The 20175-nt window shown below is 44.2% G+C and overlaps 1 protein-coding gene across 1 annotated transcript in view; it reads left to right on the forward strand.

The window, feature by feature from the left end:
- The first annotated feature begins 39 nt into the window (after positions 1-39).
- The window catches only part of SMARCAD1 (SNF2 related chromatin remodeling ATPase with DExD box 1), a 44628-nt gene continuing 24492 nt past the window's right edge, over positions 40-20175 (forward strand). The window contains exons 1-7 of the mRNA XM_028743524.2: positions 40-252; positions 8584-8922; positions 11928-12096; positions 15580-15736; positions 16653-16716; positions 18439-18530; positions 19450-19533. Coding sequence (XP_028599357.2) covers positions 8670-8922; positions 11928-12096; positions 15580-15736; positions 16653-16716; positions 18439-18530; positions 19450-19533 — 819 coding nt within the window. The 5' untranslated portion in view covers positions 40-252; positions 8584-8669. The remainder of the gene's footprint in view (positions 253-8583; positions 8923-11927; positions 12097-15579; positions 15737-16652; positions 16717-18438; positions 18531-19449; positions 19534-20175) is intronic.

Consider the following 20175-nt stretch of genomic DNA (forward strand, 5'->3'; position numbering starts at 1 on the left):
CCCTTTCTTTCTCTCTTTTCTCAACGCCCCCTCCCCCCCTCGCCTCTCTTTCTCTCGCCTTTCTCTCCCCTCCGTCTCTATCGTTCGCCTTGCCGAGCTCGCGGGCTGAGGCCGGCCTTCGCCGTCATTGTCGCCGCCGCCGCCGCCGCCGTCATCCCTTCGGCACAGCCCTTCCCCTCCCTTTTTGCCGTCGCCGCGGGCCGGTGTCGGCGCTCTGGAAAGGCTCGCGCGCCTCCTCGGAGCGGGGGCGGGGTAAGGAAGAAGCACCCGGTGTTGTTGTGAGGGGGGAGGGAGGGAGGGAAGGAAAGAGAAAGAGGGGGGGGGGCGGCGGCGGCCCCCTTTTCCTCCCCCCTCCCCCCATTCCCATCTTTTGTTTGCCTCACAGGCTATTTGCTCCACAGGAGGGGGGGAGGGAGAGAGCGCGGTGGTTTGTGAGGCGGAATGTCTTCCTCATCCTTCCCAGGCGACAAAAGTGCCGCCCCCCCCCCTTCTCGCGAGGGAAGATGGTGGAAGGCAAGGCGACTATTGTGTGGGGAGCAGATGGGGGGGGGGAGAGAAGGAGAAGGAGAGGCCGGGATTTGGAGGGCCGAGCGATAGGGGTGCGTTGGGATGTGTGTCTGCCGACTCTCGGAGCCTAAACCCCCGAGGCATTGGGGGCTGGGGTGTGTGTGGAGGGATTAAGGCCGGCCGGATTATGGGGGCAGAAGGAAGCGCTGCCGAGCGAGTGTTTACTTAGAATGGAGGTTGTACCTCTCTTTTAAAAGCTCTGCCTCTCTTTTAAATCAGAACCAGTGAAGGTGGTGAAGATCCAGTGTGGGTGTCTGGAGGCGGTTGGAGGATGGATGGCGGCTAACAGGTTGAGGTTGAATCCTGACAAGACAGAAGTACTGTTTTGGGGGGACAGGGGGTGGGCAGGTGTGGAGGACTCCCTGGTCCTGAATGGGGTAACTGTGCCCCTGAAGGTGTGCAGCCTGGGAGTCATTTTGGACTCACAGCTGTCCATGGAGGTGCAGGTCAATTCTGTGTCCAGGACAGCTGTTTACCAGCTCCATCTGGTACGCAGGCTGAGACCCTACCTGCCTGCGGACTGTCTCACCAGAGTGGTGCATCTCCTGCTTCGACTACTGCAATGCGCTCTATGTGGGGCTACCTTTGAAGGTGACCCAGAAACTGCAACTAATCCAGAATGTGGCAGCTAGACTGGTGACTGGGAGCGGCCGCCGAGATCACATAACACCGGTCCTGAAAGACCTACATTGGCTCCCAGTACATTTCCGGGCATAATTCAGTGTTGGTGCTGACCTTTAAAGCCCTAAACTGCCTCTGTCCAGTATACCCGAAGGAGCGTCTCCACCCCTGTCGTTCAACCTGAACACTGAGGTCCAGCTCCGAGGACCATCTGGCGGTTCCCTCGCTGTGAGAAGCAAAGTTACAGGGAACCAGGCAGAGGGCCTTCTCGGTAGTGGCACCCGCCCTGTGGAACACCCTCCCATCAGATGTTGTAGAGTAAAGCCAGTTTATTGGTATTCCAAGAAGCTGAGGATGATTCGACAGCAGGGTTGATGATTAGAATGAATAGTGGAAGATTCATAAATAATATGACTGAATACAAGTAAGAGTTCATTTTCAGTCATTCTTCATTGTGGTGATGAAAGTGAAAAATACTGACTTTTCCATCACCATTGTGTTTTCTCAATGCCATCCAGTAGTGATTTTTTTTTGGGGGGGGAGTGTAGACACTGGGTTGCAAAAACTGGAACCCTTGAAGGCCCACTGTGATCAGTTTGCTTGCACATTTCAGTTATAAAGTTGTTTGTATATGTGCTGACTTTGATACCATAGATTTGACGTAGTTTGAAATAGATGGGACTAGAACAACTTGAAGACATTACCACTCTTTGCAGGATTGAGGCCTACCATATGTTCTAGTGATCATTGCCCTTCCTAGTTACTAAAATTTGTCTGGGCTGGGCTAGAACTATGGATCTCAGATGTGGTCACCTTTAGAAACCAAATTTAGACCTAAATGTGGGATAGTTACTGTCCAGTTACCTGCCATTAATGAACAAGATGCTGGAGTGTGTGATGGTTTTTCAACTCCAGGTAATATTAGATGATGCTGATTATCTGTTTCAGGCTGATTTCGAAACAGCCTTGATTGACCTGGTGGATTACTTGCATTGGAGAAGGGATTTATGGGGTGGAGAGTCCAGTCCTATGTGTTATTGACCTCTCAGTGTCTTTTAGTGCTATTGGCCTTGGTATTTTCTGAACTATCAGTATGGGTTGGGCTGAGGAGGCGCAGTGTTACTGTGGCTTCAGTCCTTTTTGGAGGATAAGTCTTGGAAACTGATGCTAGGGGAGCTTCCACTCTGCTTTATACAGTTGAACCTTGGTTTAAGAACAGCTTAGTGTATGAACAACTTGGATTAAGAACGCTGCAAACCCGGAAGTAGGTGTTTTGATTTGTGAATTTTGCCTTGGAATAAGAACATGTTTCGCTGCCCATTGAGTGTGTTCCATTTGTAAATTTGAGTCCCCCGCTGCTATGGGAAAGCATGCCTTGGTTTAAGAATGCTTTGGTTTAAGAACGGACATCCGGAACGGATTAAGTTAGTAAACCAAGGTACCACTGTATCTGTTAACTTATGTGGCACCTTATAATGAATATGTCTAGTGGAGCATCTTGACTCTCACACATTTAACATCTGCATGAAACCACCGGGGGAAGTTTCCTGGAGGTTTGGGCTAAAGCAGTGTTTCCCAACATTGGGCCTCCAGCTGTTTTTGGACTACAACTTCCATCTTCCCTAGCTAGCAAGACTAGTGGTCAGGGATGATGGGAATTGTAGTTCAAAAACAGCTGGAGGCCCAAGGTTGGGAAACACTGGGCTAAAGTGTCATCACTATGCTGTAGACACTCTACCTCCATATCATTTCCATCTATTCATTCCATGGAGGTTATGGAACTCTTGCCTCACTGTCTGGAAGTGGTTTAGAGCTGGATAAGAGTGAACAGGCTGGGGCTTAATGCAGACAAGGAAATACTGTGGGGTGGTAAACAGAGTTCTCTGGATGGAAGTTTGCCTTTGTTAGATAGGCTTGCACTCCCCTGAATGACGAAGTATAGAGTGGGGGAGTTTTGGACTCAGCACTAAATGGGGAAGTTCAGGTGGCAGGAGTGGCCAACTGCTTTTTACCAATTTAGTCTAGTGTGCCAACTTCGACCCTATTTAGACAGGAGAGACCTTGTCTTAGTCAACCATTCACAAGTGATAACCAAGCTGGACTATTGTAAAGCATGCTGTATGGGCCTGTCTTTAAAGATGGTTCAGAAGCGTCAGTTTGCAGAAAATCATCATTTTATTTGTATGCCACCTTTCCATAGTTAAAACCATGCTCAAGGTGGCTTACAACTTTAAAGGATTTACATAATTACAAACCTTACAAAAGTAGTAATAAACAATAAATAAAACACATCAAATATAGACAGCCAAACTGAACAATTGCTACATAAATCATGAATGATAATAAGATCTAAAAATAAGGATACAAAAAATAATAATCAATAACAGCAACAAAATTCCCCAGCAAAAACCCATAAACAATATCCCAACTGCATTAGTTTTAGTTATCTGATTTCATTCATACTGGGGCGAATGTTGTTCGCAGTTAGTGATAATGCTAGTTCTCTATGTTTAGTAAAGTTATTTTTACTGTGTGTTATGGTGGGGTTTTTTAAGTATCTATTTTTATTGATACTTATCCAAAGATATATGAATGTTCATACCCAGTACAAAGTATATTTTTTATAATATACCAGAATAAAAGAAATACTTTAAAAATCTAATCTAAAAGGAAACAGAATCAAAAAGGAGAAGAAAGTAGGGGGAAAGGAGAGAGTGGGGTGTGTGTCCGAAGAAAAGATTAAAATACTTCCAGTGCTCTGTCCTTCATCTAAATATAGTATTCATTCATTAACATCCAACTATGCTATTTTCTGTAAGCCAATATTTTGTCAATCTTCAAATCCAGATATTACAAGTTCATTTTCTCATTCATGCAAAATGGCCATAAGAAATTTCCAATCCTTAATAAATGTCAATAATGATTTTTCTCCAATTAAACATGTTAACTTTGCTATCTCAGCTATGTCCAATAATTTTACCAACCATTTCTCTATAGTAGGTAGGTCTGTATCTTTCCATCTTTGTGCATATAACAATCTTACTTCTGTAATCATATATTAGAATAGTTTTCTATAGTCCCTTTTCAGTTGTGCATCCTATTAATTAACCCTAAAAGAAAAAGTTATGGCTTCAATTGAATATTAACCTTTAAAATCTGCTGTATACAGCAGGTGTTTTATGTTTTTAAAGTTACTACTGATTATATCTTGTGAATCTACATGTTGGAAATAATCTTGGGGGGGTTGACCTTAAAAGGTAGCCTACAAATATTTTAGAAAGGTAGGTAATCATAGTATCCTGTGTTTCCATGCTTGTCATAGAATAGGGCAGTGTTTCCCAACCGGTGTTCCACGGCACACTAGTGTGCCGTGAGACGTTGCCTGGTGTGCCGTGGGAGGGAGGCGGGCGAGTCGGGCGGCGAGAGGCGGGGCGGCGGCGGCGAGGATCCGCGTCGAGCCGGGGGCGGCTCCGCGGTGATGGTGCCGAGGTTTCTCTCTCCATTCTCCCCTCACACACACACACACACACAGGAAATAACACAGGATCAGCTGACAGGACCCGGCCAATGGGGCGGCGGCGGGGCAGCGCGCACAAAAGGGAGGAGCGCGAAACGGCGGCGGCGCAGGGCGGGAGGGCGGCGCATTGCGCGTGCTCAAACCCGCCCTCTGAGGCGCAGAGGGGAGCTGGGCAAGCGCCTTCTTCAACCACGCGCTCGTTTAAAAGTTTCTCTTTCAAAAAGGAAACATGGGTTTCTTCCACCCCATTGGCTGCGACTCCGCCCACTCCGTCCTCCTCCCCCTCGCCCGCCCGCGGCGCCTCGCTCCTCAGCCTCCGCCATGTACCGCTCGCTCCGCTCCCTCCAGCGCCTGAGTTGCGCCAGGGGCGCCGCCGTCCACGCGCGCCAGAGGGGCCCGTCGACCTGCAGCCGCCACGCGCAGCCACGGAGGATGGTGAGCGACACCCCCCCCCGCTGCGCGCGCAATGGAGGGAGGGAGGGAGGCGCAAGGGCGTCAGAGGTGACCTTTGCCGGCCTCTTGCGGGACAGGCGCCTCCTGCGCGGCTGAGGGGCCCCTTCCCGCCTTTGTGGGCCTGACGCGGCCTCAGGGTTCCCTCCCTCTCTCCACATATATAAATTGGCTTTTATTATTAGCGCTTTCGCATTCTTTTTTCTCCCTCCCAGGAGCTCCGGTGGGGGGGGGGCGGGGCTCCCCGCCATTTACCCCCCACAACAACCCTGTGAGGGAGGCCGGGCTGAGAGGATTCCAACCCGCGTCCGCCCCCGCTGCTTCCTTCAAGTGGCGTCCTGGGCGAGGACAACATTTGACGGCCCCTCCCTCAAATATCCCTCATTTTCGCAATAATTCATTTTGGTACAGCTGCTTTTTCCAACGGATCTGTTCAGTGTTGTTATTTGCGCCCCTCTGCCGCCAGCAGCGTCCCAAATCCAGCGCTGCTCCCCTCCTTAGGATGCCAAGCACTGTGAATTGGGAAGTGGCCCCCTTGGGAAGAGGGAGGCTTGCCTCCAAGTAAAGATGAATATGAAAGTACCTTGTTTTTAAGGGCCTGCGGTGGTGGTGGCTGTTTAACATCCAAGGCTCACAACACAAAAACACAAAACTACATTACATGGGACAGTGGTACCTCGGGTAACTGAGGCTTCAGGTTATAGACTCCACTAACCCAGAAATATTACCTTGGGTTAAGAACTTTGCTTCAGGATGAGAACAGAAATCGTGCTCCAGCATTCAATTTTTTTTATAATAATCTAAAAAAGTTAACTACAGCTTTGAAACTTCCCAGGAGAGGCCGCCCAGCGCGGGGCTCTTGCCGTCTGCCTGCCTGGCTGCCTGCGAGCTCGGCGGGCAGCGCCTCCGTCCGCAGCGCCCGCCTCGCGGCTCTCATTCCCTGCCCCTGCCAAAGCTCACCCAGCCAAGCCGCGCTCTCCTTCCTGCCTCGCTTTGCTGCCTCCTCCCCCCCCCACCCCCAAAGCTTGGAGGTTCCCCGGCGCCGGCCCGCAGGTTTGACCCCCTTCTCACACCTGTTCGCGCTCCTTGCACGGAATGGGGCGGATGGGGAGGAACGGGGCTCGCCGCTGCCTCTGCTCGCCCTCCCCCCCTCCGCCGGCGGTCCCGCGATTCTTGGCTTTTTGGCAGTTGGCACAGAAGGAAGGCAAGGGGGGGGGATTGAAACTTACACTTTCGTGCGTCCCTCCCGGCGTGACACTGCGCGCTGACGTCACGGGGCTGTGGTGTGCCTCGAGATTTTTTTCATGAAACAAGTGTGCCTTTGCCCAAAAAAGGTTGGGAAACACTGGAATAGGGAAATCGTCTTCTGCAGCCTGCATGGAAATGCAGGGTATTAATTGCTTAACAGGTGTGGATTGCCTTCTGCCAAACAGGCTGGTGGAGAAAGCGAAATCCATCCATTCTTGCCAACCCATTCACGTACCTTGGTCACAGCTGACCAGGGTGGTGACTGAAGCATATGTGGCACACATTGTATAGTAAAAAGGCACAGGTGAGAGCACATAATAATGCCTGCCATATGGCAGCAATTGTGACAAATAAAATATATATGCCCTCTTCCATTGCATCATCAGTAACCATCCTGCAGAGCTTTTCCAAGGTGAAAATATCAAAAACCCTCAGAGGCTTGTTGTGATAAATTTGTAAGGCACTTTAACGGAAATAGGGCAATTAATATAACTCTGGGGGAGGTTCCAGATCACCAGCTAATCAAGTTGTATGGGATCCTTTCAAGTTCTTGTGGACAAGGCACTTGAACGTGTTTGGCCAGCTTCGTGTGCTCTTGATCCTTGCCCATTATGACTTATGAAAGCTAAACAGAGAGATTGACTTGGGGGTGGAGTGGGGGATGTCCAAGAAGATGTTAAATCTTCCCTTCTGAAGGTGTGTGAGAGATCCACCAAGGTGCATGAGAGATCATAGGCAAGGTACTGGAGATAGTGTTCAAAATTAGCCATGTACCAGGTCTGTTTTGTGACCAGGAATTGTCTGTGAGCAATTTGAGAAGTCTTGTGGCCATGTATGCGACTGAGATTCAAGGTTAAAACTGCAGGTGCTGAGGGCATGGGAGAAGAAATGCCTCCCTGCCCAACTCCAAAGTAAAATCCCTGGCTGTTGCCTTCCAATTCCAAGTGCACTTTGCCTTGCTTCCCCTGCCCACCCCAAAATGAGATCGCTGCTGCAAAATGAAAGTGCTGTAGATCACTGGTGGGTCTTCAGGCATGCTTGGAGTATCCTGATCACCTGAACCCATTTGAATCTGGTTTCAGTCCTAGTATTACTGTAGATTATGGCGTATTAGGCGACTGGGCCTATAAGACGACCCCCCAAATTGGCAGTGCCAATTTGGGGTTTCGTCTTATAAGCCCAGTCTTATACGCTGGGTGAGAGGAAGCCACCCGGTGCAGAGCCCGCCGCCTGCTGCTGCGTCGTCGGCAGCTTCGGCAGCCTCCGAAGCAGCAAGCGGGCGGCGGTTTCCGTGCCAGGAGGAAGCCGCCCGGCGTCCACTGCTGCCTCGGAGGTAGTATCCGGCGTATAAGACAACCCCTGACTTTTTAACCTCTTCCGGGTTTAAAAAGCTGTCTTATACGCCAGATCAATGACAATGTACTTGCTTATTCTTCTTTAGTTCTTGACAGCTTTCAGTATCATTGACTGGTATCCTCCTGGTGTGGCTCTGTGAGTTGGAACTTAGAGGTATGGCGTTATTGTGGTTCCCCTCCTACCTGCAGGACTGTTTCTAGAAAGTGACATTGGGTGACTACTGCCTGACTACCTGGCACCTGCACCATGGTGTATTGCAAGGTTCCATCTTGTCCTCATGCTTGTTAACATCTATATCGGCAATGGGAAACCTTTTGGACAGAGTGCCTGTCTGCCAAAATCCCTTTCCCCTCAATTTCAGCTGGATCTCCCTCCCATTTTCTTTTATGCCCAATCTTTCTTTGATCTTTAAAGAGAGAGGGGGAGTAGAGGTAATTGTGGTTGTTCCTTTTCTGTGCTGGCATTCTGCTTATGGAACTCCACCTGGTCAGAAATGTGGTTGATGTCTACATTGGCAATAGTTGGAGATACATTTGTTCACTAAGGCATTTGGGAGTAGTTAATCAATGTTGCCCATTTATAACTGGAGACTGCTTTCTCCTCTTTTGTACATGGCCTAACTTTTTACTGTGTGTTTTATAGTTTCAATAAATCTTAAGTTTTATAGGTGTAAACTACCCTGAGGTTATTCATGACGCAAGACAGTATAGAAATTTATTGAATGAATGAATACCTACAAATAAGGATCTTCCATTGTATTTTCTTGCTCTATCATGTATTTCCCACCTAACCCTTTGGGTTTTGTTTTGTTTTTATATTTCTAGCTACTCTTGATTTATATGGTGCTATCGTAAGACCGAGGGATTTTAAATTGAACTCCATAATCTGTGACAGAAGTGGAAGGCCAATCATGAGTCTGCTTAACCTGAACCGCTTTCGCTTTGAAAGGAAGTCATGTGTGGAGGAAGAGAGTGCCCCTTCCCCTGGCCTTTCTGCAGATCAGGAGGAGGCTTCTTCTACTTCTTTGGATGCAGTAGATAAGGATACCACATGTTCTCCTCCTTCAAAAGATGGTGCTGCATCTGTTGGTGAAGAAAATGACAATGTTCCTGATCACATTAGTAAACCAGCCACCCCAGCATCTGATGTGTCTGAGAAAACTGGTGAGTTCTCATATATGTGATTTATAAATGAAGGGAAAGTCTATATAGAACCAGCTTTGATTTAGTCTACAGTACTCGTGCTGATAGCTTAGTGTTTGATCTTCACTCATACAGCTGAATGAAGTTTTGATAGCAATGTGGCGGCTGTATCTTGTTATATCTTTTACAGCTCTAATTTCTAGAGCATTCTTTGAATTCCTCTGGTTATGTGCAGAGTATACCTGTGGTTGACTAGACATTCAATTTCTCTGGTATCAAATATCATGTTCTCAAAAGCATTTAGGAAATCTGGGTTAATTAAGAACTTGCAAGAAAATCCCATAGGGCTTGACCCTCATAACTTAACATTCAAACTGCTTTGCCAACATCCTGATCAATTGAAGTTGTTTTGGTAGGAAAACAAAGCAGACAGTCCTTTGATATTTTCTACATGTGAACATAAGCATTCACTGTTGCTATTACTACTGTACAATAACTTTTGAAAACCATTTTTATTGGTCAGTGATAATGTCGTCTCTCCCATCTCCCATTCCCTGAGCAGAGGGTACCACATTAAGAGCAATGTATGGTTGTATAGATACTTGCTTAGTCCTGTGCTAAGGAAAGAAATCTAATCAAGATGAAAAGCTTTTCTACCCCACCCCAAAATATGAGAGAAAACTTTAGCTAGAGGTTAATATTAACATGGAATAATAAGCTGTTGCATATAACAGACAATTTTCACGTTTATAGGTAAAGTACCGTATTTTTCACCCTATAGGACGCACCGGCCCATAGGACGCACCTAGATTTGGAGGGAGGGAATATAGGGGGGGGATCCCCCCCCCAGTCGCGAAGCTGGGCCAGGGGAAGCTAGGGCTTCCCCCGACGCCAGCCCCCAGAACAGGACCGAGAGCGATGCCGAAGCTGCGTGCAGCTTAGGCATCGCTCTGGGAGCTTGAGGGGCTGGAGGAGGGGGAAGCCCGAGCTTCCCCCTCCCCCAGCCCCCAGAATGGGACCCAGAGGACAAACATGGGGGCTGGAAATGGAACCTCAGTGCGAAATGATCATTGACTGTATCTAATAGGGCAGCTTAATTTGGAATGTTCACACTAAATTTAGTCTGTGGACTGTATCTCAGTGATACAGCAGTATAGCTCAGTGATAAAGCAAACTCTTCTGAATGTAGAAGGTCTTGAGCTCCAGTTGCCACATCTTCACCTCAGATTGCAGGTCTTGGGGCTGGAAATACTTCTGTCTCAGTCCTTGGAAAGCTGCTGCCAGACAGAGTACGCCATACTCTCAACCAATTATTTTAGGCTAGATGGACCAATACTTCCATGGCATTTCATTTATAGTCTAAGTGCCATAATATCCCTGAATTTAAAGCAAACAAGCTAAGTAGAAATCAGAATGTCAGTTTGTGCTATGGTGATAAGAGCAATGGAAAGTTTGTCTCTGTACTGTAGAAAGGTGAAGCAAATAACAATATAAAGGTAAAGGGACCCCTGACCATTAGGTCCAGTCGTGACCGACTCTGGGGTTGCGGCGCTCATCTCGCTTTATTGGCCAAGGGAGCCGGCGTACAGCTTCTGGGTCATGTGGCCAGCATGACTAAGCCGCTTCTGGTGAACCAGAACACAGAACACAGAAATGCCGTTTACCTTCCCGCCGGAGCGGTACCTATTTGCACTTTGATGTGCTTTCGAACTGCTAGGTTGGCAGGAGCAGGGACCAAGCAACAGGAGCTCACCCTGTCACGGGGATTCGAATGGGGATCGGCAAGTCCTAGGCTCTGTGGTTTAACCCACAGCACCACCCGCATCCCTAAATAACAATATATGGACATGCAAAAATAGCTATGGCTTTGGAATTAAGAGCAAGCTGCGAGAATGTTTGCTTCACCCCTTGGGCTGTCTTGTGCAGCTCTATTCCCTATTCCCTATCCTGAATCAGTACAATATCTGACTGTTGCTTGACCCTGATGACTTTAATATGTCTCTAATTAGGCTTGGTGATGGTCATATGAAACATTAAATATTGGTGTGGGGGGAGCATGTGGTGGTGTCGTCTGATTCCTGTGGTATCCTGGTTTTACTTTTAAACAGAGCAGGTGTGTGAGCTGCATTTTTCTAATTCAAAATCTACTGCTAAGTTGCAAGTTATTTCTTGATATTTTTTCGGGGGGGGGGGTGTCATCCCCCTACTCCAATAAATATATCTAGTTCTAAGATCCTGTTACCATATGGCAGTACAATTTTACTACGGCGGTGGGGGGCTGCCACAGCACCCAGTTTCAAAGTTTACCGTGTGTAGTAGTTTCCAGTGTCAGTCACTTGCTCGGGGTTATAAAAGCTCAAGATTTATTGAAGTTTCCATCAAACACCTCTCAAGCACTTTCAGATTATTTAAAATTTATTTCCAGTAAACTTCTGTCAGGCAGCAATCCCATTTTGCAGCTGCTGTTCTCCTGTGTGTGCTGCTGTCTTTCTCATTTTGCCTTCATGCCTCCAGGGTCAGAATGCTTTAGCCCTGGATGGAACCATAATCTTTTCACTTTTGCCCCTACCTGCTTTTAGGGCTGTTAGCTGTTTCAAGCAAGAGCATAGCAGAACACAGAAGCCCCTTCTTCCCATTTGATGCCAGAAGACCTGCGCAGGCCACACTGTAGTTCTGAGCCTACATAAGGCTGTGATTTTAGCCCATGTGTGTTCACACTTTTCTCAGCAGCCATTGAGTTTGGAGACATGCTGAGTTTTAAGGATGCCACAACTTGAAACAGATCTTCAATTAACCACCCAACTATACCACCTTTAACACGCACATTTTCAAGGCAGTAGAGTAATTTAAAAACTCATTACCTTAAGTTACATAATTCTTAGACTAAACGTGCCCCCAAAGCACATTTCTAATTAATTTGGTGCAATCAACATGGCCACTTCTGACGATACCTCAGTCATAGTAAGACTTGTACTCTTGTTTTTCTGTAACATGTGTCTTTTTTATCCTTTAAAATGCCTTGACAGATGATTCCAGTGTTCCAGAAACCCCTGAAGCAAAAAGGACAACACAATCATCTTTCTTTAAGTGTCAGAAAGATGTTATTGAATTGTCATCAGAAAGTGAAGAAGAAGTGGCACCAAAATACTCCCGTATAAAGCAATTTGCTGCTCCCAGGAAGGATGTGATTATTATGTAAGTCTTAGTAATGCCTGTTTATTTATACATATAAAATTCCCTTATTGATACTCATAAATTGATATTAAGTCCATATTTCTGATTACTACTTTCTTACAAGTAAATATGGGGGGGGGGTTGGTATAAAAAACAATAAAGCTTGTTATCATTAACTCCATGAGAGCTCCTGAATAGGTTTCATTTCACTGCATGTTTAATTTGTATACTGCCTTTCTATATTGCTATACACAAGGCAGTTTACAAGCCAAAGAAGCAACAAAATATACAAAATCTATCTTACGACTGTCTGATCCAATACATATGTCATAATAAGAAATATGGCTTAAAATAAACAGCTTTATCAAACAGCATAAAACTGTTAATCCAATGGTCATGGGTTTGAGCCCCACATTGGGCCAAAGAGTCCTGTGTTGCACAGGGTTGGACTAGATGACCGTTGAGAGCCAGATGACACTGGAGACCCAGTGTGGTGTAGTGGTTAAGAGTGGTGGACTCGTAATCTGGTGAACCGGGTTCGCGTCCCCGCTCCTCCACATGCAGCTGCTGGGTGACCTAGCCACACTTCTCTGAAGTCTCTCAGCCTCACTCACCTCACAGAGTGTTTGTTGTGGGGGAGGAAGGGAAAGGAGAATGTTAGCCGCTTTGAGACTCCTTAGGGTAGTGATAAAGTGAGATATCAAATCCAAGCTCCTCTTCTTTTTGTGGTCCCTTCTGACTCTGTGATTCCATTCTATTCTATAATAAAGCAATATTCAGTAATCCATTAGAATCTAATAGTGCACAATAAAATTGACTCTCAAAATACCCGCAAATAATTAAACAGAAATTCACTCTCAACAAGAACAATAAATCCTTACTAAATTATGATCAATAAAAATTACAATACTTAAAAATACCATAATAGAGTTTAAAAGAATTAAGTAACAAGGTTACATAACTTGTAAAATGATTAATCCCTCCCCACCCCACCAGCTCCTCTCTTTCTAATTGCTTTGCTGATCTTCAAGCCATGACCTGGGGGCAGGGAAGCTGTTGGACAGCTGAACTTGATTGAGGATGGAGGAGGGGAGGGTCTTTTGCCATTCTTCACACTTCTAGCCAAAGGAGCTGGCAGGGCACTGAGGTAGCTGTTTAAACGAGATGGAGTAGCAGGTGTTATGACTACTCACATCTCCATGCCTCTCTTGGGAGCAACCACGTATAAGCTGGCCTTGCAGGCTACTATGACATTGAGAATTCTGGTGCCTTGGAACTGAAGGCCTGAGGGAAGGCAGTAGTGGGCAGGATGGATTGATAAGTAAATCAATCAATCCATCAAGGTTTTTGCCCTGTAACTCACTCCTAGGTTAGAACTATCCACTGAAGAAAATGAATGTTCATAGTAAGTCCAAAATTCATTCCATTTTCACCAAGTTTACCATTTCGTTAGCCAAAGACTGTAGGCCCAAGAACATATATTATTTACTTATTAAATTGGTATGCCAGCATTGATCTCAGGGCAGTTCACAGCATAAAAATACAAGAAAACGAAACACATAATAAAAACATAAATAAAACAATCACCCCCTCGCACACCAGCATAATGACAAACTGCCCACTCAAAAGGGTTGGTTGGATTGTAATATAATGATCTTAAGTACTGCAACATTACTATTTAACATATATTCAGTAAAGTCCATAGAGTTAAAAAGAAGTGAATCTCAGTTATTGAAACAAGCATTGTTCATTTTAAAATCTCTCCTGATTATAGATGCATGCCTCCTTCAATCTGAATTTTAAATGCACCCGTTGTTTTTAACTATGAGAAATAGTTCTTGGTATCATTAAATAAATTCTCAAAAAATACTTTTTTATATGATACTTGGAGCATTTTTTAATGTTTCCATAGAGCTTTGTTTAATTATGTACTTATTTTTTATGATCTTTAATTGCACAGCATCTTCAAGAAAAAGATATTATAAATGACAACAACTTAATAATTAGATGAGCATTTTAGCATGCCCTCAGGCATTCAGTTTTATAAAAAGATTTGGAAGATAATGTATTATGAGTTAAGTTTTCAAATAAATGAACGGAGTTTTGAAACTACTTTTTATCTCTTGTAATTAATGCATTTAATTCCTTTCCCCAAGGCAACTCTAAGGCAAATTAACAAGTGTTTAACACCTCTTGAAAAGGGCTTCTTCATTTCACTGTGGTCAGGTGTTGCAGTTCAGAATCAACTTCCTAGCTGAGTGTGTAAGCTAGATGGTATTCGATAAGGCCTTATTTCTCTGTGTTAATAATTCTGTTATTGCTCAAGTGTACTTTAGTGACTCCTGTAAAGTATTTGCTGTGCTCATGAGATAGAGAAAATGAACTTCTCAGTCAATACCTAGGCCTTCCTAGCGTGTTCAGAAACTTGTTTTTGTTGAACAAAGGAACTAACCTAATCTTTGTAAATAGCCAGTCACTTATGGCCATTAAGTGGAGCCACTTACGGAAGCCTTAGGTGCTTCCAGTCCACATAATTATTGTCAGCCCACAGAAGCATCTCTTTTGTTGATCAGAGTCTGCTCAGTCTATGCAGGTGATGCCAGTGTGATGCTGTTGATCTCCCAGTTTCCATTAGCCCTGGCCAAACTTGGTCAGGGATGATGGGAATTATAGTCTGTAACAACATCTGGTCAATACCACGTTGGATATTCCTGTACAACCACTTTTGTGTGTGTGACAGATGCATATACATATTGTCTAGGAATTCTTGTAGCAACTGTGCTGTACAACTTAGGTGATTTTTAAGAGCTTCACTGTGTACCTATGAAATCTTATAAGCTATCCACACACTCTCTTGAATAGATGTAACCTTAAAAGCCAGTAGGGTTGGAATACAGAAACATTGGCACAGAACAATGTAGAATATAGGTAAATTAGTTTTGACAATATTTTTGAGATTTCTTAGATGCAACTCAGAATGTTTAGGGATGGGTAATGTTGCATGGGGCAACTCTGGCAATTTTCTTGAAAGCTACTTTGACATCAGAAAGGCATAATCTTAGAAAATTAGATTTCACCTTCTTACAGAGAAAATGTTGCATCTGCTGCAGCAGAATACTCCACAGAGGAATGCAGATAAATTCCCTAGACAGAAACGTAGCCTATAAACAGCTCCTGTGTTGGGTAAGTTTTTATGATAAGGCTAGAGCTAATTGCTTGCTTTCCCAAGGCTCTTGGCAGGGCAGTTGGTTTTAAAAGCTACATTCCAAAGGAGTAGCCCTATCAGTCTTGAAGAGTGTTGTGCACCTTAAAGACCAGTTTTAAGGTGGTATAACCATTCAGAGATTACAGTTCACTCAATCAGATGTGTCCATGAAATCCTATGACATAATAAATTTGCTGTTATTCCTACGAGTGCTACTGTGTTTATATATTTATAGAAAATGCAATACTAAAAAAAGTGCTTGACTAAAATGATGTAAATATTTTTACCATACACGACAGCTCAGAGCCTTCAGATAGTGAAGAGGATGAAGGCAAGCCATCAAAATCTGTTAAGGAAGATGAAGAAGAGGAGGAAGAGGAGGAGGATCTGAACTATTGCAAACTCCAAACACTAAAGGAACTCTTTCCACAAAAAAGTGACGAAGAGTTATTACAAGTACAGTAATATACTTTTGAATTGTTAGCTAATTTGAAAGGAGCACCAGTCATAAAATATTGTGAAGAATGAATTACAATATTTAGTCTTAAAGCAGTGTTAGTGTACACTTGGAAGTGAGCTACTTACTCTCACCTTCTCACTCATTCTCTCTCACACTGTGACTCAGGGAGTTCTGTTTTCAAATCTTGCATTTGCTGTGAACAGAGTAGGTGATCTTCGATAGGCAACTCTTCTATATATAGTAGCCTGAGAACTTAGTCTCTTATACTATCTACCTTTCATGAGTTCATTCGTATTAGTATGTATACTCTTGCCATTTTGTCCTATAAAGTGTGATTCCCCCCCCCCCCCAAGGGCACATAAAAATGATTAGAAATGCAATCCATAAAATAATAGCTTAAGTAAATGTTATTTAAGTAGAAGCTTAAAGGCTTGCTGAGGTGGTCCATGGAAAGCTCTTTGAAACTCATAGCAGCATATAATCACTAAATAGTGCCAGTGAAAGAATTGTAGAGTGGGCATGCGGAATGTAGCAGCTTCCTGAGAATCTCTGCTTTCCCTCTTAAACAAGTTTTTGAGCCATTGTGACTGTGATGATACAGTTGAAATAATGTGGGCAATGTCTCCTAACAGCTCAGAAGGCAGATGAATTAAGATTTCCAGTGGACTACAGTGTATTGCATAACTCCTCTCCCTTTATCAGTAGCAAGTTTTCCCAATTTGCATAAATTGTATAGATTTCAGAATTCATATTTTTTGGGGTGGACAATTTGAATACAGAAGAACTTTCAAAAACCATGCATAGGATTTCACTGTAAATTCTTTAGAATATAATTGAAATTCCTCTAATTTTAATAAAGAAATGTTTGTTGACTTTTTTGTCCTTTCTCTCTCTCTCTCTCTCTCTCTCTAGCTGATATCATCAACTGCTACAATGGATGAAGCTATAGCTGAAGGCTTGAAGTTGAATGAGGAAGGTAAGAAGCACCGTATTTTTCGCTCTATAGGACGCCCCAGACCATAGGACACAGCGGACCATAGGAGGGGGAGAACAGGGGGGAAAATATTCTCCCCCTCTCTGCTCAGCGCCCCTTCAGCGAAGCGGCAGGAGAAACGGAGCCCCTTCCATTTCTCCTCCAGTTTCACTGAAGGGGCGCTGCGCAGAGAGGGAAAACTGTGCAGCGCCTCTCCAGTGAAGTGAAGCCTGGAGAGCAAGAGGGATCGGTGTGCACTGACCCCTCTCGCTCTCCAGGCTTCAGACGGCTATCTGCAAGCCTTCGGAGCGAAGCGGGAAGTCCTGCTGCGCTCCGAAGACTTGCGGATAGCTGCCCGAAGCCCCTGGAGCACAGCGGGAGTTCACGCTGCGCTCCGGGGGCTTCGGGCTTCAGGCAGCTATCCGCAAGCCTTCAGAGCGCAGCGGGAAGCCTCTGCACTTCGGAGGCTTTGCGTTGCTATCACTGAAGCCAAGGAGCCTGCATTCACTCCATAGGACGCACTCACATTTCCCCTTAATTTTTGAGGGGGGAAAGTGCGTCCTATAGAGCGAAAAATACGGTACTTCCTGTTAATAGTTTCCAAGCAGTTTTTTACCTAGCACTTTAGCATTGGCTGGCACAGAAAATGCTATGCAATTCCTTTTTGTTTTAACCACTCTAAATAATTTGATGTCATCTACAAATATGGACGCCCAACTAGTTACCCTTAACCCTAGATTATTTATGATCAAGTTGCAAAGCACTGGTGCCCATACCATCTTTGCCCATACCCATCTTTGGAGACCTAACTGTCTAAGGCCCTTCATTGCTGATTCCTAAATTCAGATATAATTCCATCTACAAAGCATTTCTATGCCTAATTTTGCATACGTTCACATGAATATTGGTTAAGTTCCATTTTGTGTACTCCATTTGCTTCAAATTATCAGGATCAGTTTGAAGGCTAGGTATTGGCAAATGCAGTGGTGATCTCACTTGTGACATCATACAGATAAGTTGGTATCATCTGTGGAAGTCAGTTCTACTGAAGTTAAGGGGACTTGCAACATACTCTTGCACATATTAACTCAGAAGTAAGAATTAACTACATAGTATGGTCTTGGATTTTGGCTACAAGTTATTTCAACTGTACATCTCTTGCATGTCTCAAAATGGCATTTCTTTCCTTGTTTGTTTTTGCCCCTTGGCTTCCCCTTCCATCCAATTTTCATTTTTTTAAAAAACTGAAATTTTACATCTTTTTATAGCCTCTCAAATGTATATCTTTTTTAACAGCAAACTTTTGTGAAAAACATTTCGGCTAGTCGTCCTGTGTATAAAATAATAGACATGAAGAAACATGCCTGAACATAAGGGCATGGTTCCTTTGATTCTGAGCAAGTTTTAAAAGAAGGAGGAATTTCTGAACATCTGCTTCTTTTTTTTGTCTCAGTGGGATTGTGTGTGTGCGCGTTTGGTGGATGGGTGGGAGAAAAGAAACTGGCAAAATTTTATTTTATTTCTTATGAACTGCCAACTCATAACAAAAATGTTAGTATACAATAAAATTTCTACATTTTTTACTGTTTGGTTAATTTGAAGTAAAAATCAGGTTTTGGTTTTGATTAAAGGGCATTTAGATTAATTGCTAAGCAACAAAGTGCTTTGATACTGGACTGCAAGAAGTTGCCAATTTTTTAAAAATCACCTTTTTAATTTCAAAAGGCAGCTCTCGCAAAAGGAAACTTGAGGAAAGTGCCAACGATGATACTGAAGATGAGGATGACCAAAATACGAAAAAGAAAAAGCTTGATCCTGTAAGTAGCTGGTTGTAATTTCCTTTACATATAGAACCCCAAATTAGCACTCGTTGAGTAAACACCTTGTCAAGATTTTCCATGTGTGTTCCTGAGCTAATTATTTATGAGATGAGTGCATTGGAAATTAAATGTTCTCCTAATCATATCCCTTTCATACACTGAATTTTCTGTATTTAATGCATGACTTGGTAGCCACATGTCCGAGTTAGTTCACAGGGGGGAAATCACAGATGTTTGGGCAGCTCCAACTCCTCTAAGCCATTTTGTGTGGCCTCTGACCGCTTTCTTTCTAAATACACAGATGAAGTTTTCAAACCTTAAGTGTTCTGAAAAAAATCTTTGTGAAGACATTAATCCATATCTGGCTACAATAAGTGCAGCTGATGAATCTGGAGGTTTAGCTGTATCTGCTACGCCAGGGATAAGGAACCTTTTTTCAGTCTGAGGACCATGTTACTTTATGGGCAGCCTGCCAGGGGCCACATTCTGGTAATTGAGGAAAAGTGAGCAGTGCAACAAGTGTAAATTTTTAACATTTGTACAGTAGGCAATGTCCTACAAACACACACACACACACACACACACACACACACACACACACTTCTCTATTCTCTACCCAGGCAAGTAAAAGGCATTATGAGATTTGAAGGACATTTCCAACCACACAAACACTTGAAGGAAGGTGTGAAGCAGGACTAGTCAGGGGTGTGGGGGTGAGGTTGGGGCAGAGTTGTGAAGGACAGTTAGGAAGGCTTGCAGGGGGCTGCCTTTGGCCCCCAGGCCTGAGGTTCCTCACCCATGGACCACACACAATTGCGATTCCTTCAAGTTGCCTTTTTCATTCAGTGGGCAAGTGTGTTGTCTAGTTAGTGGCATAGGATAAGTCTAAAATAAATGAATCTTTTCCGAACTGTAGTTGCAGAGTCCTGAGAATCAATGGGAAAAGCGTGAAAATCTAGTAAGCAAACTGCACAAAGAATTTCCCAGCTTGGATAAAGAGGTATGTTACATTCAGCCAAAAATGTGTTGCATATAACCCTCATACAAAAATCAGTCCACGTTCTAGTTACTGTTATTAGCTCTCTTCCCTTTGCATAGGAATTTGGAATTGCGTAAAAGAGATTAAGTGACTTGATCATGTCAAAGTGCCTGCCAGTCAGCCAGCCGTGTACTTTTTTTTAGGATACTCCATTCCATTCTCCCCCATCCCCAGTTTTCCATTATCCTCCCTCCCTGCTCATCAACCTCCCTTTAAGCCCGTGATGGCCAAACTTGGCCCTCCAGCTGTTTTGGGTCTACAATTCCCATCATCCCTGACCACTGGTCCTCTTAGCTAGGGATGATGGGAGTTGTAGTCCCAAAACAGCTGGTGGCCCAAGTTTGGCCATCACTGCTTTAAGCTTTTCTAAAGTCTTTCGTACCTCTGCCAAAATTGGGATTACCCCAAGCCTGCTGAAACCTTCTTCTTCTACATGAATGGTGTCATATTGGCTACATAAGGGTAGACACTTGGAGAATGGATTTATTGTTAGTATATATAATATATATAATAGTATGTCTAATAATTGAGCAATCTAGGAATAGATTCAGTAGTCAATCCACATTATGAGCTAGAATAGACAGTTAATATTACCGTAGAAGA

This window comes from Podarcis muralis, chromosome 9, assembly GCF_964188315.1.
Source record: "Podarcis muralis chromosome 9, rPodMur119.hap1.1, whole genome shotgun sequence".
NCBI lineage: Eukaryota > Metazoa > Chordata > Lepidosauria > Squamata > Lacertidae > Podarcis > Podarcis muralis.